The sequence below is a fragment of the Phascolarctos cinereus genome, unplaced genomic scaffold (genome assembly GCF_003287225.1).
Source record: "Phascolarctos cinereus isolate Bilbo 61053 unplaced genomic scaffold, phaCin_HiC Scaffold_726;HRSCAF=1367, whole genome shotgun sequence".
NCBI lineage: Eukaryota > Metazoa > Chordata > Mammalia > Diprotodontia > Phascolarctidae > Phascolarctos > Phascolarctos cinereus.
Window position 1 is genome coordinate 366,597,514 of NW_027556098.1, and position 27,290 is coordinate 366,624,803.

Here is a 27,290-nt window from a genome sequence, read left to right on the forward strand (position 1 = left end):
ATATATTTTTTACAAAACAGGTTTATTTTAACAATTAAAGAGTAGGATAATAGCTATGATTTGAGAGATTAATTCCTGAGGTTATCTGATTCTTAAAATCAGTAAAAGCTATTTCTTTAACTACTTGTCACTTATTATTGATTTTTTTTTTGTGAGTCAGTTGGGGTTGAGTGACTTGCCCAGAGTCACACAGCTAGTGAGTGTTATGTGTCTGAGGCTGGATTTGAACTCAGGTCCTCTCTGACTCTAAGGCCAGTACTCTATCCGTTGTGCCACCTAGCTGCCCCTACTTGTCACTTTTTTAGGCTGAGCCATAACTGATGTTTTTTGCATATTAAGATTCTAAATAGTCTGTCTTATATTTATCCTCCCCCCAATTAGTGAAGACCTACCTTTCCCTCTTTTAGACTTCATACAGCCCTTCATTAGCACTTCTTGTATGCACTTATGTATTATTTTGTATCATAATTGCATATATGTGTGTATGTGTATATATATACGTGCTGCACACACACACACACACACACACACACACACACACACACACACACACATCTCTAGCTATACCCTTATCCCGGACTAGACTGTAAGCTCCCTCGTGGAGTTACAGGGACTGTTTCTTAGCTAAATATTTTATCTTCCCTATCTGCAAATACAATCAAGCAACAAGCATTTATTAAGCCCTTACTATATGCCAGCCATTGTACTAAAGGCTATGGATACAAAGACAGAAGTGATGGCTCCCAGTCATCAAGGAGTTCCCTGTGTAACAATCAACAAGCAGCTATTAAGCGCTTACTATGGGTCAGGTAACCAGGAATGTGGAAGGAAGGGCGAGGGCATACAAAAAAAGGGCAAAAACAATCCCAGCCCTTAAGGAGCTTACATCGTAATGCGGAGACAATTTGTACTCATATAAACATATACAAAATGCTCATGAGGTGGCTTTGAGATGGTCAGCACTGGCAGCTGGAGAGATCAAGAAAAGCTTCATGTAGAAGGTGTCTCAAGCTGATTCTTGGAGGAAACTAGGGTTTCCTAGAGACATAGGTGAAGAGAGAGTACACTCCAGGCATAGAGGACAGCCAGTACAAAGACGCTGAGATGGGAGAGGGAGAGCATGTGTCCAGAGCAGTGAGTAGGCCAGGAGTGCTGAATCACAAGAGTGTGTGTAAAGGAGAAAGGAAGGGAGAAGACTGGAAAGGTAGAAAGGGGCCAGGTTATAAAGAGATTTCAAACTGACTCAATACATTGTTCAATTCAATTGGTTTACCTAATGTATTTTATTTGTTTTAGTCTTCAAAAGTAACGTTTTAAAATGTTTTCAGTTTTTCCATAGTCACATTGTTTCTGCGTGTTGAACCTTCTAATGGTCTATGAGACTTTTGATGAATATAGTAGAAAATATGCCTTCTATGTGCCATAAATTATGATCTTACTTTGAAAGATGTGAATGAATGAAGAAACATTTATTAATCAAACTTTTACAATGTGCCAAGCACTGTGCTAAGTACTATGGTATAAATGAAAAAGCAAGCAGTCCCTGCTTGATGTTATAGAACTCATATTCTAATGGAAGAAGAAAGCATATATAGGGCATGGTGCCCAGGGAAGGGAGTTATGGTGTGGGTAGTCATAGAGGTGGTGAGTTGTGACATAGGACAGCCAACTTACATGTGTTTTCTAGAAACAGTTGGGGGTGGGGGCAGGGTGGGAGAGAATGGGCTTTACACTCCAATGGCAAGATGGCCTGAATGGGTGACTGGATGAGATGTAAAGGTGAAGAATGGTTTGGTCTGGGTTCTGCAGCCAGCTGGATATGCTCTCACTCTGTCCCCAGACAAGATATCTGAGCCCCAAGGGGGGGACTTCCAAAATAGATGGATACAAATTTGGTGTTTATTCAGTTTTTTGGGGGGGGGATACACAGACTAATATATAAGCTGATTATTTTGCTCAGTCATTTATTTAAGTAGTACTTTTTAAACACCAATATACCAATAGTAATAATAGAATATATTTAATATGGCACTTTATGGTTACAAAGTGCTTGACAAATATCTCATTTGATACGATGTGCTCAGGCTATGAGATATGGGGGGACGGGAAGAGAATGTAAAAGGACTGATTGTAGAAAAAGTGCTATTCTTGGAGTTAGAAGACTGGGTATGTGTCCCTCCTCTGACATGTAAAAATATTTTCTAGCACTCCTATAACTATGGACAAGTCAGTTCTCTGAGCCCAAAATCCTTTATCTGTAAGAGAGGGGTTATAATATTGTGTGTTATTGGCCTCACATAATTGTGTTTAAAAAAACTATAAATCCTAAAGGCCCACGTAAATATGTTGTTATTGTTATTTTTAAAATGATACCTGCCCTTGTGCTCAGAATTAGTAAGATAAGATGTACATATATGAAACATTTAAATATGAAAAAATGTAATACAAGGCAGTGCTTAATTAAATACTGAGGTCCGATATAACATAGTCTGAGATCAGGGACAGTTTTATTTTTTGTCTTTGTATACCCTGTGCCTATTGTAATCCCTGGCACATAATAGGTACTTAATAGTGCTTGTTAAAGTTATTTATTTTTAGATTATTTGTAGTTTTACACTTTGGGGTTTTTTTGTGCAATTCTGAATATTTAGCACAATCTAGATAAAGACTATGCTTATTATATTTCTGAAGACTTTTTTTGGTTATTTAGTCTTCTCCATTGGAGCACCTTACATTTTACCTTTGAAGATGCAAAGGAATGAAATTTGGTGACTACATATACTAATTTGGTACCTAAGTATTCTGTATTTCTTTTTCTTTTAGAGCTTGCCTTGGAATCAGCCCAACTAGAAATTGAGGCTTTAAAAGGAAATTTGAGTAGACTTAAAGAAAATGGTAAGTCACTCTAATCATTGTTACAGTTTTTCAGATCACATAGGTACAGTATTTCATTTCATATGAAATACCTTCTATTTCCAGTCTGCCAAATGTCTCCTCAGCTTTAATTCTTTCACCAGGTAAAAGAAACTTATAATTACCCAGAGGTGAATTTGTGAATATACTTTTAGGATTACATGTGTAGAAATTCTTTGTAGGCAAGTCTCACCATGAGGACATCTGGCTGTTAATAGAATAACTATAGAAATAATTAGGGACAGCTAGGTGGCTCAATGAATAGAGATTGGGCCCTGAAGTCAGGAGGACTTGAGTTCAAATCCAGCTTCAGACACTTACTTCAGATACTTACTAGTGACCCTGGGCAAGTTACTTAACCCCATTTGCCTCAGTTCCTCATCTGTAAAAGGACCTGGAAAAAGCATCTCCAATATCTTTGCCAAGAAAACTCCAAATGGGGCCTTAGAGAGTTGGATATGACTGAAATGACTCAACAACAATAGAAATAATTGGCAATATGAATATATATGGCTTTAATTACATACAAATTTATGTTCCCTGCTTTGAGAAAATCCAATAATTGAAAATTTTAAAATTATAAACCAAATAATTGGGGATTATTGTTCACACACAAATTTGTTTCGGGTGTTATGTAACATCTTTGTTTTTAATCTTTGCTGCCTCTAATCCTTGCTACTAGAGATACTGAGGTCCTGGAGACAAGGCTGACTGGTTGTCCAACTAAGTTGGTTTTGATATGATGAGCCCTTAGGAGTAGGAGTCTGCCAGATCGCTTAAGGCAGGGCAAGCTGGCCCTTGTCAAAAATAGAGCAAGTCAAACTTTCATGCTTATCCGTAGTACCCCCTGCCCTTTCAGGCTGAGTGAGATAGGGAGACCCCATCTTTTAAAAAAGAAAAAATATTGTTTGTTGTTGTTCCAGTACTTAGCACAGTACCTGACACTTAATGTTTATTGACTTAATTAATTAATGCTTAATATTTATTGTCTAACTACTTTAGAAAATGGAAAATTGTGAATAGATAATTTACATAAGAAGAAATCCAGGCTATTAATTGCCAGGTGAAAAATGCCGTAAATCAATGATGCTAAATTCAAATAGAAATGATACCTGGGGTTAGCAAATTGACTTGGAAAAGCACAAATTAACATTATCTGTGTTGTGTTATATTTTTAATTATTTTGTTAAACATTTTAATTTGGTTGGTCCTAGAGAGTTTGCCGCCTCTACTCTAAACCACTATTAATCAGAGAAATGCAACTGAAGTACCACCTTGTACCCGTTAGCTCTACAGAGCTGACAAAAAAGAAAAACAAAAAATGTTGAAGGCCTGTGGGAAAACAGGCATATTAATGTACTGTTGGTAGAATTGTGAACTGGTTCAGCCATTCTGGAAAACAATTTGGAACTATGCCCCCAAAGCTATTAAACTGCACATACCTTTGACCCAGCAATACTGCTACTAGGTTTGTGCCCCAAAGAGATCAAAGGAAAAAAGACCTATATGTACGAAAATATTTGCTGCAGCTCTTTTCATGGTGGTAAAGATTTGGAAACCGAGGGGTTGCTCTTCAATTGGGGAATAGTGTAACAAGTTATTATATATGTATATACATATATGATCTGTATTTCATATATTTTTATGTATGAAAAGATGAAGGGAGTGGTTTCAGAGAAACCTGAAAAGATTTATGTGAGCTGATACATAGTGATATGGGCAGAATCAGGAGAACAATTTGTATAGTGATAGCAACATTGTAAAGATAATCAACTTCAAAAGACTTAGGAACTGGTAAGCACAATGGCCAACCACAGTTCCAAAGGACTTATGATGAAACATGCTGTCCACTGTGATGTACTCAGAGGAGAGATTGAGACAAACCTTATTTTTGGGAGTGGGGCACATAGCCAGAGTGACAGTTTGTTTTGCTTGACCATACGTATTTTTAGTAATGGACTCAGAGTGCAGATTGAGAAATATTTCCTTTATTTTTTTGCATAGCAATACGGGAATTTGTTTTGTTTGACTACACATGTTTGTAATGAGTTTGTTTCGTTTTGTTTGTTTTCTTAACGGGGGAGAGGAAAGTTGGAGGTGGTTAGGAGAGAATGTGAGCCTGAAAATAAAATACAATTCATTTTTTTAAAAAGTTGCGGAGAGGCCAAGATAGTTGAGGACTAAGAAAAAACCTTCAAATTTAACAATTAAGAGATTATTTGGTAACCTTGGAGAGAGAGTTTTGGTTGAATGGCAGAGTTGTAAGTCAGATTGCAGAGGAGGGGTGGGGGTTGAGGAGTTTTGAGGAAATACAGGATCAAAATATGAGGTTTGGAGGGTCCAGTAAAGATTTTTTTTTTTTAGATGGAGGGGACCTGAGCATGTTTGTTGGCAATAGAGATGTAGCCAGTAGATCATGAGATAACATGTATAAAGCATTTTGCTAACCTTAAAAGTCTATGTAAATGTTAGCTATTATCATTATAAGAAGAGATTGCAGATTGGAAAGAGGCATTGATTGAAGGAGCAACTTCTAGAGAAGAGAGAGAATAAGATGGAGGCTGTGAGTAAGGGTGGATTTTAGCAAGGAGAAAGACCACCTCTTTGTCACAGATTGGAGTAAAGAAGGAGAGAATGGGTGATGATGGAAGAGTTTTGAGGTGTGGAGTAGAGGAAAAGAAGAACATTGAAGTGGCCTCAACTTTTTGAGTAGAGTAAGAGGTAAGCTCTCCTGCTAAGAGAGGAGAGTGCAGTAGTATAGGAGGATTTGAGGCGAAAAGGAAATGCCAGAGTACTTGTGTTCCATTTGGATTAGCTGTGGGAGGAGTAGAGTAGAAAGTCAGTTGTGAGAGCACAGTTGAGATTAGGTACTTTAAATTTATTAAACATTTACCCCTAGTCAGTACAGTAAGGTGAGTTCTTTCCACTGTGTTTAGGAGTAGGATTGAAAAAGGCAAATGGTGTAGTAACTGAAGTTTGGAAGTTTCCAAGATGTGAATAGCCACAGGAAAAGAGTTTCCAAGATAGAGGATCCAGTATAGTTGAACTGGTTCCAGGGATGGGGAACTTGTGGCCTCAAGGCCACATGTGGCCTTAAGTGTGGCCCTTTAACTGAATCCAAACTTCACAGAACAAACAAGGGGATTTAAACTTAGCATATACTTAAAACCTCAAACTGTACCTAACAAGCTCATAATTTCACATTTTTTATTCTTTGTATATTGAAATTTATAAACATTTGTTTGTTGCTGTTTCTTGAGTCATAATAATATTTTTAATAAAAAAATCAGTTTTAGAAGATTGTGGCAGAGAAGGAGCTTTGGGAAGATGGGGGAAGATGTAATACGAGAGGGGGATATTATGGTTCCAGATCCTAGAAGTGGGATATTGATGGGTAATGATGCCCTCAAGGCATGACCATCCCTATGGGCAGCTGGGGTGAAGTAAAGGCATGAGTCCTGAGGGTTGAAGAAGCTGATTAAGAAGGCCCAAATGTAGGCAGGAGACTTTGGGTCAGGGAGGCTTCCAGATCCAGTCTTGGGCCCTGGGTAGTTGCTGGGGGTTGAGCTGTTGTTATTTATTCACACAGTGATTACAAGCACAGGATATAGGAAGTTTTGCATCTGCTTGTTTTGCTTTACAGCCTACTGCCACTTAGGCATTTCTCAAGTACCTAGGCACTCAGCAGTAACAAATCCCTGAGGTGTTAGGGTGGTGACACTGGACAAATTAGGCACAGTCAGCAAGAGATTTTGGAGTGAGGTGCCTTCCAGATCTGGTCTCTGAAAGGGACTCCTTCCAGATCTGGTCTCTGAAAGGGACTCAACTAAGCCTTCGCCCTCCTGGAACCAAGGAAGGAGAAGGGAGAAGTTAAGTGTTCCTGGAGGCCCAACTGGCCTGTGAGCTCCGTAGTATTAGAAGGTTTGTATTAGTATATCATAGGGTGGTAGCTGAAATGAGCAGGTGATAACTAGGAGGAGGGAAGCTGTAAAAGAAGGCAAAGGGAAAGGATTCATTGAAAGAAGAAAACTAAAGGGAATAATATTTAGAAACACTCTTCTCTTTTGAACCCACAGTTGAAATTCAGGAGGCAGGGTACAAATAGGGGTTTATTAGCAATAGCTCTCATTTTTACAAAGTGTTTTGGTCACAACGACTCTTTGAGGTAGGTAATAGAAATATGATTGTCTCCATTTTACAGATGAGGGAGTAGAGACTCAGAGGGGCAAAAGAATTTGCCTAGGTCACACAACTAGTAACTGTTGGAGCTGAAATTTAAACCCAAGCCTTTCCTTACTCCAAGTACTCTTTCCAATATGCCACATTCCCTCTAGAATACCGCTCTAAAAAAGAGAGAAATGGGCAGCTAGATGGTGCAGAGGATAGAGCACCAGCCCTGAATTCAGGAGGACCTGAGTTCAAATGCAGCCTCAGACATGTAACACTTACTAGCTGTGTGACCCTGGGCAAGTCACTTAACCCCATTGCCTAGCTAAAAACAAAAGAAAAGAAAAAAAAAGAAGCAAAGTGATAATCAAAATAAATGATGTGAATATAACACTAAAAAAATAAATAAATAAAGCTACAGACACTTAACACTTAACTAGCTGTGTGACCCTGGTCAAGTCACTTAACCCCGATTGCCTCACCAAAAAAAAGAGAGAAATCAGATTCTTAAACAAGCTGTTTAGAATTTAAGTCTGTACTTGATAAACATGCTGCTAAATTATCAAAAGGTTGTTGGTCTTCCCCTTGTTCTTTGGGATTGGACTGGTAGAAGAGAGGGCCTCCCCTGAGATTTCTCTTGTGTTGCAAACTTGATCGAAGCGACGGAGATCGCAACTTGGATGAAAATGTAGAGAGCGAGAGGGAACCTATTGGTCAGTCAAACTAAAATACAACATTTAAATTAGATTGAGAGAGAAATTGTTACGTAGCTTTGTGAAAGCATAGCAACGTGCTCAGTTTGGATCTCCCCCATTTGTAATGTGTGATTTTTGTTGTTGTTATTCAGTCATTTGTGTTCAACTCTTCATGGGTTTTGTTGTTTTTGTTGTTATTGTTGTTGTTTGTTTTGTTTTGGTGAAGATAACGGAGTGCTTTGCCATTGCCTTCTCCAGCTCATTTTACAGATTGAGGAAACTAAAGTAAACGGGATTGAGTGAATTGCCTAGGGTCACGCGGCTAATGAGTGTCTGAGGTCGGATTTGAACTCAGATCTTCTTGACTCCAGGTCCAATGCTCTATCCACTGAGCTACCTAGCTGCCCAATTTGTAATTACTTAGGCATAAACTAAGCTAACTACAATTTACTTTTGTGCTATCTGTGAAATAAGAATTTGCTAAACAAAATAAAAATGTGAAGATTTTAAGAGGGACATCTATCCTAAAAAATCATATAATTTCAGCATAGAAATGGACCATAGAGATAAGCTTGTCTGAGTCCCTCAGTTGATATTTAAATCTTTTACAAAATGTTTCAGACTCTCTTTCTAGGTTTATTACATATGACTTTCCTTCATATTCTCTGTACTCCAGGCAAACTGGGCTAATTGTTCTCACCCAAAATATGCATTTTATCTATCTCCATCTCTTTGTGTTTGCATAGGCTGCTCCCCATACATAGAATACCCTCCTTCCTCACTTCTGCTTAGTAGATCCCTAACTTTCTTCAAGGTCCAATCCAAGTGCCCCCTCCAAATAAGGCCTATCCCAGTGTCCCTGAGATGTAAGTTTCGTGTTCCCTTCTCCCAGTAATTACATTGTATTTCTTCTTTTAAAAAAAATTTTGTGTTGGGGGCAGCTAGGTGGCACAGTGGATAGAACACCGGCCCTGGATTCAGGAGGACCTGAGTTCAAATCCGACCACAGACGCATAACACTTACTAGCTGTGTGACCCTGGGCAAGTCACTTAACCCCATTGCCTAGCAAAAAAAAGAAAACACACAAAAAAATTTGTGTTTACTCATAACTATTTATTTACATGTTGTTTTCCTCTAATAGAATGTAAATTCTTTGAGGAATAGGGACTTTCATTTTAATCTTTTTATTCCCAGGCACCTAGCCCAGTGATTGGCACATAACTAGTTTAATAAATGCTTGTGATACCAAAATAAAGTCAAAATGGGTGCACTATTTAGATATAAAGGCTTACACTATAAGCAGGTAGAATTGTCATTTTTATTATATTAGCTTGGCCTACCCATGAGCAACTGATGTTTTTCCAATTATTTAGATCTAACTTTATTTGTGTGAAAAATGTTTTGTGATTGTGTTCATATAGTTCCTGGATTTATTTTGACAGATAGATTCCCAAATATTTTATAACATCTACAGTAACTTTTTATTTTATTTCATTTTATTTTTTTAGGCAGCTGGGGTTAAGTGGCTTGCCCAAGGTCACACAGCTAATAAGTTTCAAGTGTTTGGTCTGAGGCTGGATTTGAACTCAGGTCCTCCTGACTTCAGGGCTGGTGCTCTATCCATTATGCCACCTAGCTGCCCCCACAGTAACTTTAAACAAAGTTTTTCTTTCTATCTCTTGCTTTTGGGCTTTGTTAGTTATGTATAGAAGTGCCGATGATTTATGTGGGTTTATTTTATATCCTGCAACTTTGCTAAAGTTGTGTATTATTTCAAGTAGTTTTTTACTTGATTCTCTAGGATTCTCTAAGTATACCATCATATCATCTGCAAAGAGTGATAGCTTTGTTTTCTTCATTGCCTATTCTAATTTCAATTTCTTTTTCTTCTCTTATTGCCTAAGCTAATATTTCTAGTATAATATTGAATAACAGTGGTGGTAATGGACATCTTTGTTTTATCCCGGATCTTAATGCAAATGCTTCTGGCTTGTCCTGATTACATACAATGCTTGGTGATGGTTTTAGATAGATGCTACCTATCATTTTAAGGAAGACTCCATTTATTCCTATGCTTTCTAGTGTTTTTAGTAGGAATGGGTGTTGTATTTTGTCAAATGCTTTTTTTGTATCTATTGAGATAATCATATGATTTCTTTTAGTTTTATTGTTGACACGGTCAGTTATGCTGATAGCTTTCCAAATATTGAAACAGCCCTGCATTCCTGGTATAAATCCTACCTCACCATAGTGTATTATTCTCGAGATAATTTGTAATCTCTTTGCTAACATTTTATTTAAAATTTTTGCATCTATATTTGTTGGGGAAACTGGTCTATAATTTTCTTTCTCTGTTTTGGCCCTTCCCAGTTTAGGTATCAGCATTATATTTGTATCATAAAAAGAATTTGGTAGGACTCCTTTTTCGCCTACTTTCCCAGATAGTTTATAGAGTATTGGAATGAATTGTTCTTTAAATGTTTGGTAGAATTCACTTGTAATCCATCTGGCCCTGGAGACTTTTTCTTAGGGAGTTCATTAATGGCTTGTTCAATTTATTTTTTCTGAAATGAGGTTATTTAAATATTTTATTTCCTCTTCTGTTAATGTGGGCAATTTATGTTTTTCTAAATATTCACCACTTCACTAACTTTGTTAAATTTATTGGCATACAGTTGGGCCAAAAATATTATATAATTAAGACGTCTAAGTATAAGATAGGACCTGTCAGGTTTCCACACAACCCTAAGATCTCTCACTACTACCCAGATCCAGAGTACTATTTGGATCAACATCTATTCTAGTCTGCACATTGAAGTTTTCCTTTAAATTAGTCCTTGCCCCAGATCAGACCAAACTATTTGAAGCAAAAGAATAAAAAAAAAAATGAATAACAAGGAAGAATCCCATACATATCAAAGGCTGTGGGGAAGGGCTCCCCCTGGACAATTCACACTGCTAAAGTTATATCTCCCCTGCAATACTGCAGCTCTTGGCCCTACTGGCTTGGTGTCCTAGCGGTTTTTGGGGTGCTTCCCTTCTGTCTCAGAGGCTGCTGCTTCTCAGTGGAGGTGCTGTAGTCATCTACCACAGAGCTGCTCACCTCTGCTGCTATTGCTGCTGCTGCTGCTAACATTTGCTAGAGTTGTCTGAGGCTACTGAAACTTCTTCCATACAAGGAGTTGTTATCCCTCTTTTGTGAGATTGCCCTAGCCAAAACATACTTAGGACTAATAATCTCACTTTCAGTTCTTTTGTGGATCTAGCCTAACGTCACATTTGGTCTGTACTTCTAAGAGTCTTTTTGATCAAAGTCTGTCTTTTGTCTCAGTATGAATTTCCTCAGGGGAACTAAAGGTCACCAGGGAATATGCTTTTGCTACACTGGAGGATCATGGTAGAGATGACCACTATTGCCCTTCATCAAATTATGTTCAAATTGCTGTTCTCCTTGCACAAATAAGAACATTGCTAGATAATTTCAAATCTGTGAGATTCTTTATTTAAAAATTTTTTTTGACATTCTTTTTTAAATTTTGAGCTCCAAATTTTCTGCCTCCCTCTTGTTCCTGCTACACACATTGAGAAAGCAAGCAATATAATATCCATTATACACTTGAAGTCATGCAAAATATATTTCTAAATTACCCATGTTGCAAAAAAGGTAAGAAAAATAAAGAAAATGAAAAAAAAATGCTTCAATCTGTATTCAGAGTCCATCAGTTCTCTCTCTGGAGGTAGATAGCATTTTTCATCATGAATCCTTTGGAATTCTCATGAATCATTGTATTGATCAAAGTAGCAGCTGATTTTCATTACAATATTGCTGTTTTTGTGTACAGTGTTCTCCTGATTCTGCTCACTTCACTTTGTAGTGCTTCATGTAAGTCTTCCCAGGTTTTTCTGACATCATCTCCTTTGTCATTTCTTATAGCACAATAGTTTCACATCACAATCATATACTTATTCCCCAATTGATGGGCATCCCCACAATGTCCAATTCTTTGCTACTACAAAAAGAGCTACTGTAAATATTTTTGTACATACCAGTCTTTTTCCTTTTTTTTTTTTATCTCTTTTGGATACAGAGCTAGTAGTGGTATTACTAGGTCAAAGGGTATGCATGGCTGTATAGACCTTTAGGCATAGCTCCAAATTGATCTCCAGAATGGTTGGATCAGTTCACAACTCCACCAACAATGCATTAGTGTACCTCAAATCATTGACTCAATGTGTCGGCCTTCCTGTAAGTGTCTGCTTTCTAATTTCTCTTGTCTGTATTTTTTCCCTTTCCATTCTTACCATAGTCATCCAGCTTCTCTAGAGTGTCTTTGGGGTCAGCCTGACATCAGTCATTTGGTTTAGACAGTTTTCTAGCCATGTAAAGCTAGGTTCAACAATATTAATAAAGGATAAATAATAAATATTTTCTTTACACCTTCTTCTGCAGTCCATTCTGGGAACCACACAATGACAGCTTATATCTCTTAGAATTTACAAGATGCCTTTACTTCCATTATCCCATTTAACTCTCACAACAGCCCTGGGAGGTAAGAAGGGCAGATACTGTCCATTTTTTGAATGTGAAATTGACTTGCTGAAGGTCACAGAGGTGGTAGCAGTAGAGAAGGAACTCTAGGCCAGGGTTCTTTCCACTCAGCCATGGCTAATGGGGGATGCCAAGGACCCTGTAGGACTGGTCAGGTGACATGTTCTAGAAGGAAGTCAAGAGGAAAGGGATTTTTCTGGAGCATGGTCCTGGCAAAGATATATAAATTTTTCTCAATGAGTAGGTGATGATACCATTTTAGATGGTTGTTTTATTTTTCTGAAATTTTTCCCCCCCAATACTAAAGGGTGAGGTAGTAATTTCAAAGCTCTGTTCCCTGGAAGTCCCCCTATCAATAACAACAACAATTTATATTTATATAATGCTTTGAGGTTTGAAAAGCTTCCTTAAAACAACTGTAAAGTAGGTAGTGCAAGTATTACTATCTCCATTTTACAAATGAAGAAATGGAGGCTCAAAAAACTTGTGATTTGTCCATGATCACAAAACCAGTATGTCTGAAGCAGGATCAGTATTGAGGTATTCTGACTCTGAAGTTCAGCATCACTCTTTCCTCTCCACCCTCATCAGCTCAGAAGCCCCCCTTAGTGGCCTGGTATTAGGAAGACTGTCTTGGTGTACTCCAAGGAACTAGTTCACATGGCACTAGCTACTATGATTCATTTTTGTATGTGGAAAAATATGATTTTTTTGAGATTACAGGGTGGAAAAATAACGGACATGGCTTAAATGTCAATGATGGCATCACCAAAATTATCTTTAGATTCAGTTTAGTCAATGTATTTTGTTACTTCCTTTGTTTTAGAATCAACCGACCTGCTAGAAGCAAAGCAGCACAATCATAGACTGGACACAGAGACTCTGGCATTAAGAAATCATGTCCAGAAAGACTTGGAAAGAAAAATGTGTGTGGAATTGGTAAGACTTTAAAGAACTATTTTGTAATTAATAACTTCAATATTATTATTATACTGCATGACCTTTGTAGACGTACAATTGGTACAAATTATGTCCCAAGTAGTGCGAATAATGAATCCCATTAAGGTGCTGCATTATTCCAATTCATACTTTTTGAAGTTATAATTATATATAAAGTATGGCTATTGGTTCCAGCCCAATGGAAATATTCCATGAAAAAAATTAAAATAAAATTTTATGTTTCTTTACATAATAAAGGATAAGGAAAATGTGTTACTGATTCAAGTTAAGTAAAAGAGTAGTTAAAGAAAGTGAAATAAAAAAGACTGAGTATTGTATTTAAAAATAAGCTTACACTGATGATATGATGAAAACATTGTCATTTAAAACATTTTAGCAGCACAGACTGAACTATTTTCTTCCTTTAAATCTTCATACATACACTGGTAGGCACAGAGAACTTTATCCATAGCTTGGAGAATTTGCACATTCACATTCTCATACAGTGAACCAAATATAGTTGAATGATCTGGAATATTATCTAAAATCATTAATGCTTTAAATATGATATTGTTGTCATCGAAATATTTTTCAACACCTGGGCTAAAATAACTTGAAAACCAGTCTCTGAAAACACCTTTAGTCACCCATGCTTCTTATTTGCCTGCCAGAAAATGGGAAGCAATCAATGTGCTTTAGTATCTCAGAGCTTTTGAGACCAATTAACAAGAATTGGTTTTAATTTAAAATCTCCTTTGGCAATACCTCCCAAGAAAAGTGTGAGGCAATCTGTAGACACTTTAAATCCAGGTTGAGTTTTTTTCTTTCTTAGAACTGTAAGTTCTGGAAGGAATCCTTTTCTAGAACAAGACTGTTTCCACCACATTAAAAATGTATTGATCAATGTATCCACCTTCTTTGATTTTTTTTTCTTCAAGACATTGGCATATTAAGCTTCATAATCCCTGTCTGCACTTGCAACCTCTCTGGTAATTTTAGTGTTAAATTGAACAGGATGTTAAAATCAGTTGAAACCACCAACACCTGAGGTAAAAGTTTCTTTACTATCTCCTTTATTTCCATTTTCCCTTCCAAGTAAGCTTGAAGCTTTTGTCTAAATGGCTACTCTGCTAAGTAGAATGCATTTTTGATTTATTGTTATGGCATAATAGTATTGCATTATGTTCATTGGCATAGCACTAATTTAAAACCAGATGGTAGCAGCTGAAGATATGGCAGGGTAAAGGTAACAGTCTCTCTGGTACCAGTCCTCAGTCCAGTTTATTGATAGCTTTGATCTTAAGAGCTCTCCTGAATCACTTAGCTTACCTGAGGAAGATTTTCCTTAAGCTTAGCCGAATCTAAGCTGCTGTGCGCAGGAGAGGTAGTGTTTCTAGGAATATGTAACCTTAAGGAGACCTGGATCTAGATTTCCTGAAGTCCCTTTCTATGCAGGGAAAGAATTGGGAGAATCAGTCTAGAAACTATCCATAAGGAAAAGTTTATCTCCTTCTACTCCACTGCAGATATACACATGTACCATGAACATACTAACACATGCACTGACAGATTATTCATATACAAATAAATTATAAAATATATAGATCAATTACAAATATAGACATGAGATATAAATAAATTGATGAGACACAGAGACAAGCACAGGTACACTAACACCCAAGATACAGCCAGGTGGTGTAGTGGAGAAAGTGCTGGACCCGGACTCAGGAAGACTGAATTCAAGTCCATCCTTAAACACTTACTAGCTATGTAATCCTGGGTAAATCACTTGATCTGCCTTAGTTTCTTCATCTGTAAAATAATAATAGCAATCCATCTCCCAGACTTGTGAAGACAAAGTGAAATATTTATAAATCCCCTTGCAAACCTTAAGGCACTATATATACACATGCATAAATGTATGTAGGAGAGAGGCTATTGTGCCTAGCATAGTGCCTTTTGCATAGTAGACAGTTAATAAATGTTTGTTGAATTGAATTTCCAAGTATTCAAACACTCATAAAATTAGCTGGAGTGGAAATTAGAGAATATTTATGGAAATACTAATTAATCAGTCAATAAACATTTATTAAGCACCTATTTTGTGCCAGGTACTATGCTGAGGACTTTAAAATAGTATCTCATTTGATCCTCACAATTATCCTGGGAGGTAGATGCTAAAATTATCTCCATTTGCAACAGAGAAAACTGAGGCAAGCAGAGGTCAAGTGACTTGCCCCAGGTCACACAGCTGGATTTAGACTCCAGTCTTCCTAACTCTAAGCTACACACTCTATCCACTACGCTATCCAGCTGCCTCCATTTAGCAGACACGACATATTCCTTGCCTAGCTTTCTCTTTGCTGGAGGGTTCTTCCAGGAGCCAAGACAGTGGAATAAGCAGTAAATCACCATAACTCTTCCATATTTACTTCCAAACAACCATAAAATAGCTCCCCAAAATAAATCCTGGGTCAGCAGAACCAGCAAAAAGAGGGGGTGAAACAATCTTTTAGCTCAAGAAACTTTGAAGTTTGGCTGGAAAGGTCTGTCTCACTCGGGTAAAAGGGGAATGAAGTCCATTACGGGAAATGTCCCAGCAAGCCAGCAGCAAATCCCACCTCAGCAAACCACTGGAAGATCCTGAGCCCCAGTGCAGTGGAGCAGGCAAACACCAGGTCCTCCCGTGTGCCTCAGCATAGGCAGGGGAATGGGCAGACTCCAGCTCCAAGAACCACCAAGTGCTTCAGCATAGCCCTGGAAAACAGGCAGCTTCCAGAGGCCAGACCACCACTTGCATCAGTGTAGTCCTGGAGAAGCATAGAAACACCCCCACTGGCTTTAGCACACACCAGCACACACCAGACACCAGGCTCACCTCAGGTAAGCTGCCAGACCCTTATGGCTTCCAGCAGCATCGGCCACCCCCCACCCCCCTCCCTCAGCACACCACCAGACACAAGGTTCCCCCGTGGGCCTCAGGGCAACAGCAGTGCAGCACCAGTTAAACAGCCGGGGCTGCAGCCCCTGGCACAAGAAGCCTGAGACAGTGCCCCTTCTACCGCAGGAGCAGAGCTCAGATCTAAAAGAAAGGAAAAAGGCCAAAAAAAGAATCTGACCATAGAAAGGTGTTATAATGACAGGAAAGATCAAGGCACACAAACTCAGAAGAGGACAATGATGGCAAAAGACCTGTGGGCAAAACCCCAAAGGAAAATGGAAAGTGGTCTCAAGCCCAAAGAGAACTCACGGAAGAGCTCAAAAAGGCACTTAAAAATCATAGGAGAGGTAGGAGAAAAATTGGGAAAAGAGATGAGAGTGATGCAAGAGTATTATGAAAAAAGAGTCAACAGCTTGGAAAAAGAAAACAACTGCTTAAAAAGTAGAATTGGCGAAATGGAAAAGAAAGTACAAAAGCTGAGGAAAACAGCTCCTTAAAAGGAGCAAATGGAAACTAATGACTCTACGAGACATCAAGAAGCAATCACACAGATTCAGAAGAATGAAAAAAATAGAAGAAAATATAAAATACCTCATTGGAAGAACAACTGAACTGGAAACTAGTTCCAGAAGAGACAGTATCAGAATCACTGGGCTATCTGAAAGTCATAATCAAAAGGAGAACCTGGTCAGCATCTTTCAAGAAATTACCAAGGAAAACTGCCCTGAAATCCTGGAACAGAAGGCAAAACACTCATGAAAAAATCCACCGATCACCTCAGGAAAGAGATCCCAAAATGAAAATTCCAAGGAACATTATAGCCAAATTTCAAAACTATCAGGTCAAGGAAAAAATACTGCAAGTGGCCAGAATGAAACAATTCAGATATAAAAGAGCCACAATCAGGATTACACAGAACTTAGCAGCTACAATGTTAAAGGATTGGAGATCATGGAACATGATATTCTGGAAAGCAAAGGAGCTAGGACTACAGCCAAGAATCATCTACCCAGAGAAATTAAGCAAAATACTTCAAGGGGGAAAATGGTCATTCAGTGAAATAGAAGAATTTCAAGTTTTCATAAGGAGAAGACCAGAATTGAACAAAAAATTAGATCTCCAATATCAAGACCCAAGAGAAGCCTAAAAAGGGAAAAGAAAACATAAGGGATTCAATGAAGCTGAAGTGTTTACATCCCTACATGGCAAGATGATACTTGTAATTCTTAGAAATTGTACCACTGAGGGGCAGCTAGGTGGTGCAATGGATAGAGCACCAGCCTTGGAGTCAGGAGGACCTGAGTTCAAATCTGGCCTCAGACCAAACACTTGACACTTACTAGCTGTGTGACCTTGGGCAAGTCTCTTAACCCCAACTGCCTCACCAAAAAGCAAAAACAACAACAAAAATTGTACCTCTGATAGTACAGCTAGAAAGAATATACATAGACAAAGGGTATGGGTGCAAGATAAATTTGAGGGAATGACATAAAAATGATTAAATGCTGAGAAAGAGTCTCACCCAGTACATTGGGTGCAGAGGGAAGGGAGAAGTAGAATAGGGTAAATTATTTCACATGAAGAGGTGTGAAAAACCTATTACAGTAGAGAGAAAGGTGGGAGGGTGGGCAATAGTTATTGCTTGAAACTTACTTTCTTCAGTATTGGCTCAAAGAGGGAATAGTATATATAATCAGCTGAATATGGAAATCTATCTTACCTGGTAAGAGGCAAGGAGATTAATAAAGGGGGGGGTGAAACTAACAGAAGGGAGGGCAGATTGGGGGAGGCATCAGAAGGAAAACACTGGTGAAGAGGGAAAGGGTGAAAGAAAGGACGAACGGGGGGAAAATAGGATGAAGGGAAATACACAATTAGTAATTATAACTGTGAATGTGAATGGGTGAATTCTCCCATAAAAAGGAAACAGATGGCAGAGTGGATCAAAAACCAGAATCCTACAATATGTTGTTTACAAGAAAAACACTTGAGGCAGAGAGACACATAGATTGAAGGTAAGGGGCTGGAGCAGAATCTATTATGCTTCAGCTGAAGTTTAAAAAAAAAAAAGCAAGGGTAGCAATCCTGATCTCAGACAAAGCAAAAGCAAAAATAGACCTAATTAAAAAGAGTTGAAGAAGAAAACTGCATCTTGCTGAAAGGTACACCATAGACAATGAAGTAATATCAATACTAAAACACATGCACTAAGTAGTATAGCGTATGAATTCTTCAAGGAGGAGCTAAGTGAGATACAGATTCATGACCAACCAATAAATAGAGAGCGTTATGAAATGTAAAATGGATAATTTTGACTATATTAAATTAAAAAGCTTTTGCACAAACAAAACTAATCCAACCAAGATTAGAAGGAAAGCAGAAAGCTGGGAAATAATCTTTACAGCAGGTGTCTCTGATAAAGGCCCCATTTCTAAAATATGTAGAGAACTGAGTCAAATTTCTGAGAATACAAGCCACTCCCCAATTAATAAATGGTCAAAGGATATGAACAGGCAGTTTTCAGATGAAGAAATCAAAGCTATGTATAGGCATATAAAGAAATGCTCTAAATCACTTTTGATTAGAGAAATGCAAATTAAAACAACTCTAAGGTACCACCTCACACCTATCAGATTGGCTAATAAGACAAAAAAAGAAAAATGATAAGTGATGGAGAGAATATGGGAAATTTGGGACACTAATGCATTGTTGGTGGCGTTGTGAACTGATCCAACCATTTTGGAGAGCAATTGGGAACTATGCCCAAAGGGCAACCAAACTGTGCGTACCATTTGATCCAGCAATAGGTCTGTATCCCAAAGAGATCATAAAAAAGGGAAAAGTTCCCACATGTGCAAAAATATTGATAGCAGCCCTTTTCATCATGGCAAAATATTGGAAATTGAGGGGATGCCCATCAATTGGGGAATGGCTGAACAAGTTGAGATATATGAATGGAATGGAATGCTGTTGTACGATAAGGAACGATAAACAGGCAGATTTCCTAAAAACCTGGAATGACTTGTATGAATTGATGCAAAGTGAAATGAGCAGAACAAGAAAAACATTGTACATAGTATCAGCAGCACTGTGTGATGATCAACTATAAATGACTCAGCTGTCTTCAGCAACACAATGATCCAAGACAGATAATAAGGACTCACAAAGTAAAGTGCTGTCCACATCCAGATAAAGAACTGATGGACTCTGAATGCAGATCAAAGCATAGTTTTTTCATTTACTTTATTCTTTTTCATGGTTTTTTTTTTTGCTGAAATCTGTTTCTTCTTTCACAACTGTGACTAATATGGAACCATGTTTTACATAATAGTGCATGTATAACCTATATCCAATTTCCTACCATTTTAGGAAGAGGGGAGGGGAGGAAGAGAAAAATTTGGAACTCAAAATCTTGTAAAAATGAATGCTAAAAATTGTCTTGACATGTAATGGGGAAAAAATAAAATACTATTAACAACAACAACAACAAAATATTAGGCCCAAAACAAAGAGATTCACCTATATCAAGGACACTTTCTAGGAATCCCAGACAATGGAGTCATGTCTTTGCAAAGCTCTGGAGCCTTCCTTTGGTTGATTTGCTGCAGATAATCAATTTGCCTCTTGGAACCCAGTTGTCCAGTCTTATTATCAACTATCAACCAGTAGCCATTTTTCTTCCTCCTTTAATATCCTAGTTAATCCATATTTGTTATAAGGACTTTGTTTTTCTTTATTTTTCAGTTGTGTAGAAGGGAGAAAAGGCAGATAATTGAAAAAAATGAGATTTAATTAAAAAACCTGAAAAAAAATGTGTATCAAAATCTTGTGAAATCAATTCCAAATGATATGTAACAAGTATTTGCAGCAAAAGACTATTACATACTAAAGGTTTTTTTTAAAGGCAAAAAATATTATATTCTAATTAGTGCTGCCCTGACCATAGCGTGAGGTACTATGTCAAGTATTAGGGTGGCAAAAACAAGAGAATTAGTCCCTCCCCTTGAGGAGCTTACATTCTAATGGAGAAGACAACACATACACATGTAGCCATCTCTGGAGGAGATGGAACCAGAAGCTGGGCGGACCAGGAAAGACCTCCCTCAGTCCCAAAGGAAACCAGGGATTCCTGGAGTCAATATTATATGTGAGGAATAGCAGATATGCCAGTATGGCTAGACTGCAAAGAGCATGGAGAAAGGCAGGAAGAACCTGGATTGTTTAGAGCTTTAAATACCAAACAGAGATGTTTATGTGTGATCTTACAGCTAATAGGGAACCTCTGGAGTTTATTGAGTGGCTGGGAGTGAATGATATGGTTAGACCTCTTCTGGGTCCTTCAGATAGATATATAGTATTTAAGGTTTATAAATAACTCATGTTGTCCTCACAACCACAGTGGGAGGAAGGTGACATATCATCCCATTTTACAGATGAGAAAACTAAGGCAGAGTTTAAGTCACACAACTAGTATCTGAGGCTGAACTTGAACTCAGGTGTTCTTAACTCTGGATCGTATCTATATCCAATGTGCTACCTACCTGACTACATAGAGCATTTATCCATTGACTATTTACCAGTCAATCCCTCTCTAGCTGAAATTCCAATTGAAGAAGAGGTTTTGAATGCCATTAAGCTCCTTTTGTGAGGCAAAGCACCTAGTGCTTATTCTATTCCAGCTGAGATTTACAAGGTAGGTAGGGGGTCCTTTGCTCATATAAAAACCGATTGAAATTTTCCGGGTTACATGGCAAGAGAACATTATTCCCCAGGAGTTCAATGATGTCTGTAAAGGTAAAGGAAATAGATTTGTCCTGTGACAATCACAGGGGAGTCTCTTTCTTAGTCATTGCTAGCAAGATTCTTGCCAGAGTCCTCCTTAATAGGCTGATCCTTCACCTGGAAGATGGTCGTCTATCTGAGAGCTAATGTGGCTTCAGAAAGGGCCAACAAAACAGTTGATAGGGTGTTTGCTGCCTGACAACTCCAGGAGAAATGCCAGGAGCAGAACAGAGATCTGTACACAACTTTTATAGATCTGACCAAGGCCTTTGATACTGTCAGTCGTGAAGACTTACGGAAAATTATGTCAAAATTTGGTTGTCCAGAGAAATTCATCAATGTTGCATGTCAATTTCATAACAGCATGCTTGCCTGGGTTCTGGGTAATGGACAATGCTGTCGTGCTTTCCTCATCACCAGTGGAGTGAAACAAGGCTGTATACTTGCTCCCATGCTTTTTAACATGATGTTTTCAGTCATGTTGTCAAATGCCTTCAGTGAGGATAAATACAGCATCAAGGTCAGCTACTGCATTGATGGTAAATTCTTCACCTTGAAAAGGCCACAAGCCAAGGCCAAAGTGGAGGAAGTGTTGATGCGTGATTTTCTGTTTGTAGATGATTGTTCACTTAATGTAGCCTCTGAAGCTGAGATGCGACAATGTATGGATCCGTTCTCTGGTATTTGTGCTGATTTTGGCCTGACAACACCAAGAAAACAAAGGTTTTCCACCAGCCAGCACCACACCATCCACGTGGAACCATCAGTTACAGTAAATGGAGACTTACCTTGGTAGTGTACTGTCCAAGGATGTCTTAGGAAGATTCTGGAGATCGCCTAGCAGGACAAGATACCAAACACTGAGGTCTTTCTCGAACTACACTGCCAAGCACTCTCTATTTCAGAGAGCACAACTTCAATGGGCTGGCCACGTTGTTCAAACGCAAAACATACACTTGCCAAAAAGACTTACGGAGAACTCAGGCAGGGCAAGGTCAGAAGAAGCGACATAAGGCCACTTTCAAGGTCTCTCTTAAGAACTTTGGAATTGATTGTGTGACGTGGGAGACACCAGCACAGGACCACCCAGCATCGGTGTGCCCTCATCAGAGAAGGTGCTGCGTTCTGTGAGCAAAGCAGAATTGAAGTAGCTCAAAAGAAACGCGAGATGTGCAAATTCAGAGAATCTACCCCACATGTCCACATGGACTATTTGTGCCTGACCTGTGGTAGAGCGTTCTGAGCTCATACTGGTCTGATCAGCCACAGTCAGACACACTGTAACTTGATTCTAGCATGGTGATGTCACTTTGGTCCTCTTTGAGAATGAAGAACAACAATGACTATGTGCCATACACTAAGTAATGTCCTGGGAATACAAATAAAGTAAAAAAGAAAGACAGTCCCTGGCCTCAGGGAGCTCATAGTAGAATGAGACAACTTGCCAACTACTGTATACAAACAAGCTATTAATAAGATAAGTTAGAAATAATCAGCAGAGGGAAGGCACTAGAATTCAGGGGCATTGAGAAAGGCTTGTAGAAGATTGGATCTTAGTTGAGACTTCCTTCAGGAAGCCAGGCTGCCAAGAGGCAGAGCTGAGGATGGAGAACATTCTAGGCCTGGGGACAGCTGGTGATAGGCAATGGAATACCGTGTGCAAGGAGCAGCAGGGAGGCCAGGGTCATTGGTCATAGCTTAGGTGGTGGGGTGGAGGTGTGAGAAGCCTAGAAAGATAGGAAGGGCTTTAAAAGCCAAATAGGATTTTATATTTGATCCTGGAGGAGTTAGAGAGCCCCTGGAGTTTATTGAATGGGGGAGAAGGCCACGTAGTGGCAATGGTCAGACTTGTACTTTAGAAAGATCTGTTTGATGGCTGAGTAGAAGATAGGCTGGAGGTGGGGGAGCCCGAAAGCCATTGCAGTAGTCCAGGTGTGAGGTGAGGAGGGCCTGCACCAGGGTAGTAGCAGTGTCAGAGGAGAGGAGGTGTGTGCCAGAGAGGTCATGAAGGTAAAGTAGCAGGCCTTGACAGCAGATTGGATGTGGAGTAGGTAGGGGGAGCTGTGAGAGAGCAGGCAGTTGAGGATGACACCTCTGTTTCAGGCTTGGATGTCTGGGAGGATGGTGTTCCCCTCGATAAGAAGAGGGACGTTAGGAAGAAGAGGGGGTTTAGAGCATGGGTGAGGTCAGTCAAACGGCCATACTTGAGGATTTAGAGAACCACATGCAGCCTTGAGGCCACACGTTCCTCATCCCTGGTTTAGAGGGAAAGTTCAGTTTTGGACAGATTGTGCTAAACATAGAAGGGAGTTGATGGGGTGGTCTGAGGCATCGTAGACAAGTCCTGGTTTGAAGAGAGCATGATATCTGGCATGGGTGCTTCCTCAGATGGAGATTTGGGAAGGAACTAACTCCCTGATAGAAGGAAGAGACCAGGGGGTGGAAGTATTGCTAGTGGGAGAAGGTGCTGTGAGGTATCATGGGCTGGTCCAGGTTTAAAGAGAGTAAATCTATTCACCTTTAATCCATGTTTTCTTCATCTAATTGCCCAATACTTAGTAAAGTCAATTAGTATATATTAGGTGCAACCATAAAGTAATTAACCTGCTTGCTGCCTTTTGTGTTGTTTTTTTTAAACAAACAAAACTTATAAGGCCAACAAGTGTTGTGTTCAAAACACTCATACTTGCTAAAACTCCTCTGCTGGAGATGCTGTCAGAGGTTGTTTACTAGCAGCATATAAAAGCGAGTTTAATTAGTTTATTTTTTTAAAAAATCAGTATTACTCAGATTATTCATCTGATTTAGTTATGAATGACTTTTGGCTAGTTCCAAAAACCCCTCCTCAAAAGACAAAGTTTTTCACCATTGAGCATACAAAGAAGAATATGTGAAGCTCTCTAAAGGAAATTCATTGAGGTATTGCAAAAAAAAATATTTTGAATATTAGAAGTATTGTAGAATTAATTGGGTGTAAGCTCTCTGAGGGACTACTGTGAAAAGTATAATATATGAATGATTTCTGGTGCTTGCTAATGATCACATACATTTCTTTAAAGTTGTACTTAATACACATAGAATTATTTATATGCAGCATGAGATTTTTTTTTTTATAGAATATCCAGGGAGGACATGAACATGGAGAGCTTTTATTGACAGGATTTCCCGATTCTTTGTGGTCAAGAGAGTGAGTAAGTGAAGTCCTTGTACAGAGTGATGTGAGACATTAAAAAGAGTCCTCATTTTGTATTTATTCTGTGTATTTATGAATGGACTGTAATCTGATAAAATGTAAGCTCCTCGAGGGCCGGGATTGTTTCATTTTTTTCCTTTGCATTCTAGCACCTAACAGAGTGTCCTACACATTGCACATACACACTTTCTGGATGCTTGGCGATTGATTGGTGTTTATGACAGTTTGTGCTTCCATAACTTATTTGTCATTTTAAATGTATTTGGCAGGACAAAAAGAAAGAAATAATGTCCAAAGACAACTGCGAAGCAGAAAGAAATGAAAACAATGATGAGACATTCCATGAAAGGTGAGCTTTGTGATTGGAGATGAACATAAACTGCTGCCATGCTTTTTCTTCCCCATCCCATGTTGCTGCCACGCAAAGGGAGGGGACTCCTGCTGTCTTTATTTCCCTTTGCTCCATCACCGACTCCTGGGGAAGAGGATGGTTGGGGGGGAGTAACCTCTTTGGCCCCTCTTCTTGCTCCCTCAGAGGGTCTGCGGTGCCTAGACCAAATGAGTGAGTAACACCTCTAATCACCCTCGCAAATTCCATGCCTTCCCACCTCTCATTTAAGAACACTATAGATGATACCCAGAGCGACCAGATGTGTCCCCAATTCGATCATACACATACTGCAGCGCTTGTCAGGGGCTGCGTTCACGAGCAGGCATCATCGTTCAGACCTATCATTGAAAACACCTCAGATGGATGTTTTTAAAAATTTGAAAAATAGTATTGGCTCAAATTCATTTCACGCTTCATGTTTGTCAGACGCGTTCCTTACAATGATCCCTATAAAATAGGCAGCACAAGTACCCCCGATCCTTTACAGCGCTGAGGTTCATTGAGGAGAAAAGCCTGCGTGGCTGGCCTGGGCTCAGTCTGCTAGCAAGCATTGCCTTGACTTGCTGACTCTCCACACTGTCTTATTGGAAGAAGAGAGAGTTTGAAACCCCATCTGGAACCACGTTCCCCTTTAATCCTTATCTGTTAAAGCGGTAGCATTGCTCTTGTTTGTCCTTTGTTCTGGAAGAAGACCATGTCGGCAGGGAGGTGATGCCAGGCCATGCAAACGAATTGTAGTTAAGTGAGGGAGGACCCACGCAGGAAGAGAGAATACCATAATGGCTTTGTAAGGACAAGTAACAACACAGGAGGCAGTGGGGTTTTTTAGGCTCCAGCCTCTAACAGGTTCACTCTTGATCTGCAGAGACAGGAAGACAGGAAGGCAGCTTTGGAGGGGTTAAATAAGCTTACTTTATTCTATTCTCATCTTCTCAAGAGGGTTGCTGATAGTGGGAGCACCAACGCCTGCAGCATTCCCTAATCATACTGCTCACGGGGGGCCAATTGAGGCAAACACAGATTCCTCTCAAGCCTTGGGGGCCGATCAAGGCAGGTATATACATTCCTCTATGCATTACCCAAATCTCAGAATAGGTTCCCCACTCACTGGCCTGTGCCCACTTGGGCAATAGACAAAGAAGGCATATTGCCAACAATAGCCTCACAGGTTAACTTTAGCAATATCATCATGACCTAGCACAGTGCAGGCATACATTATGTCATCCCTATATCTCTACTGCACAGTCGCATAGTTCATGGGAAATATTATCTATTTTGGCCATGGATCCTGGGACCTATTATCTGAAAAGAATAACAAAATCCTTCTCACTTACAGACTTATTTAGATGGTTTTCTTTCTTTGTAATTATGTCTTGTCTTTGACGGCAGGTGGAGTCCTGTACTGCCATGGTCCATCCTCTTACCCATTAATTTCACTGAAAGATCAATCATAGCTCATTCATAAAATACTGAGACTAGATGGCCCTAGAAAAGATCATTCTAGTCCAATTCTCTACTTCCAAAGTAGGTGGCATCTGAGCCTTTAAATAAGAATATTTTCCATTTTCAAAGACCTTCCTACTGAGGAGAATGTGCAGCTTTCCTTAGTAATCTTTTTAATGTTTTATTTTCTTCATGGTTAAAAAATTCTCATGCTGTAGTTTAAATCTATTTTCTCTTATTTGTCACCATCTTCTGAAATTTAACTAAAAACAATAAAACAGAAAGAGCCCCTCATATTGACTCCCCAGTGACTATGACTGGTTTCATTTTGGTCACAGAGAGGACTAGGTTTGTTAAACAATGGAATGACTATTAAGGAAAAGTCTTTGTTACTTGTAAGTCTTTAAAATGAGTATAGCATCTCTCTTGGAAAAGTCCCATAGCTTACAATTTTAGGGTCAAAATAAGCTTCTTTGTTATTAAAAGCTAGGACAAGGGGAGCCACTAATTGGCTTAGAGAGAAATTTCTGTGAAACAAATGAGCTGTCATTATAAGCAATTTCCAGCTAATATTAATGAAGAAGGAAAAAATGAAGGGCAGTAAGTCTGGATCACAAGCTTTTATTAAGTACAAGTTAACAGTGGCTGTACAAGGAGAGAGGAGGATGGAATATGCTGTTCTCAGATAAAATTCTGTAAGGTTCCTTGTAGAACTAAGAGGAACCTGGTGATGAGAAGCACATACTGGGCAAGAAAGGCCTTGTAAGCAGTCCAGTGCAAAGGGAAGTCTGAATGCAGAGGAGTGGGCATGACTGTGCATTTTACACTGCAATGTCACCGAAGAGCTCACTTGTCCCTGAGCCTGCATGGGATCAAGACGCTTACGGTGATCCTGCTTAAAGGCAAAGACCTGTGTTTGAACTAGGTAATCTTTTCAGATCCAATTTGTCCTGAGGTAATTAAAACTGTCTTGGTTTGTAAAAAGTCTCTTTTCTTTACACTAATGCTTAGCTGTGAGTTTTGGGGGGTAAGGAGCTTATTCTGTATCAGTAAGCAGAAACAAAAAGTCATTAAGTGGGGCAGCTAGGTGGTACAGCTAGGTGGCACAGCTAGGTGGTGCAGTGGATAAAGCACTGGCTCTGGAGTCAGGAAGACCTGAGTTCAAATCCTGCCTTAGACACTTGATACTTACTGACTGTGTGCAAGTAAGTCACTTAACCTGAGCAAGTCACTTAACCCCAACTGCCTCACCAAAAAAGTCATTGAGGAATCAGAA

At 39.1% G+C, this 27,290-nt stretch overlaps 1 protein-coding gene across 1 annotated transcript in view; it reads left to right on the forward strand.

Moving 5' to 3' along the window:
• CCDC30 (coiled-coil domain containing 30) overlaps positions 1–27,290 on the forward strand; it is a 171,600-nt gene that overhangs the window by 34,233 nt on the left and 110,077 nt on the right. Inside the window, exons 7-9 of the mRNA XM_078145507.1 lie at positions 2,824–2,895; positions 13,152–13,264; positions 24,450–24,529. Of these exons, the coding sequence (XP_078001633.1) occupies positions 2,824–2,895; positions 13,152–13,264; positions 24,450–24,529 (265 nt within the window). The remainder of the gene's footprint in view (positions 1–2,823; positions 2,896–13,151; positions 13,265–24,449; positions 24,530–27,290) is intronic.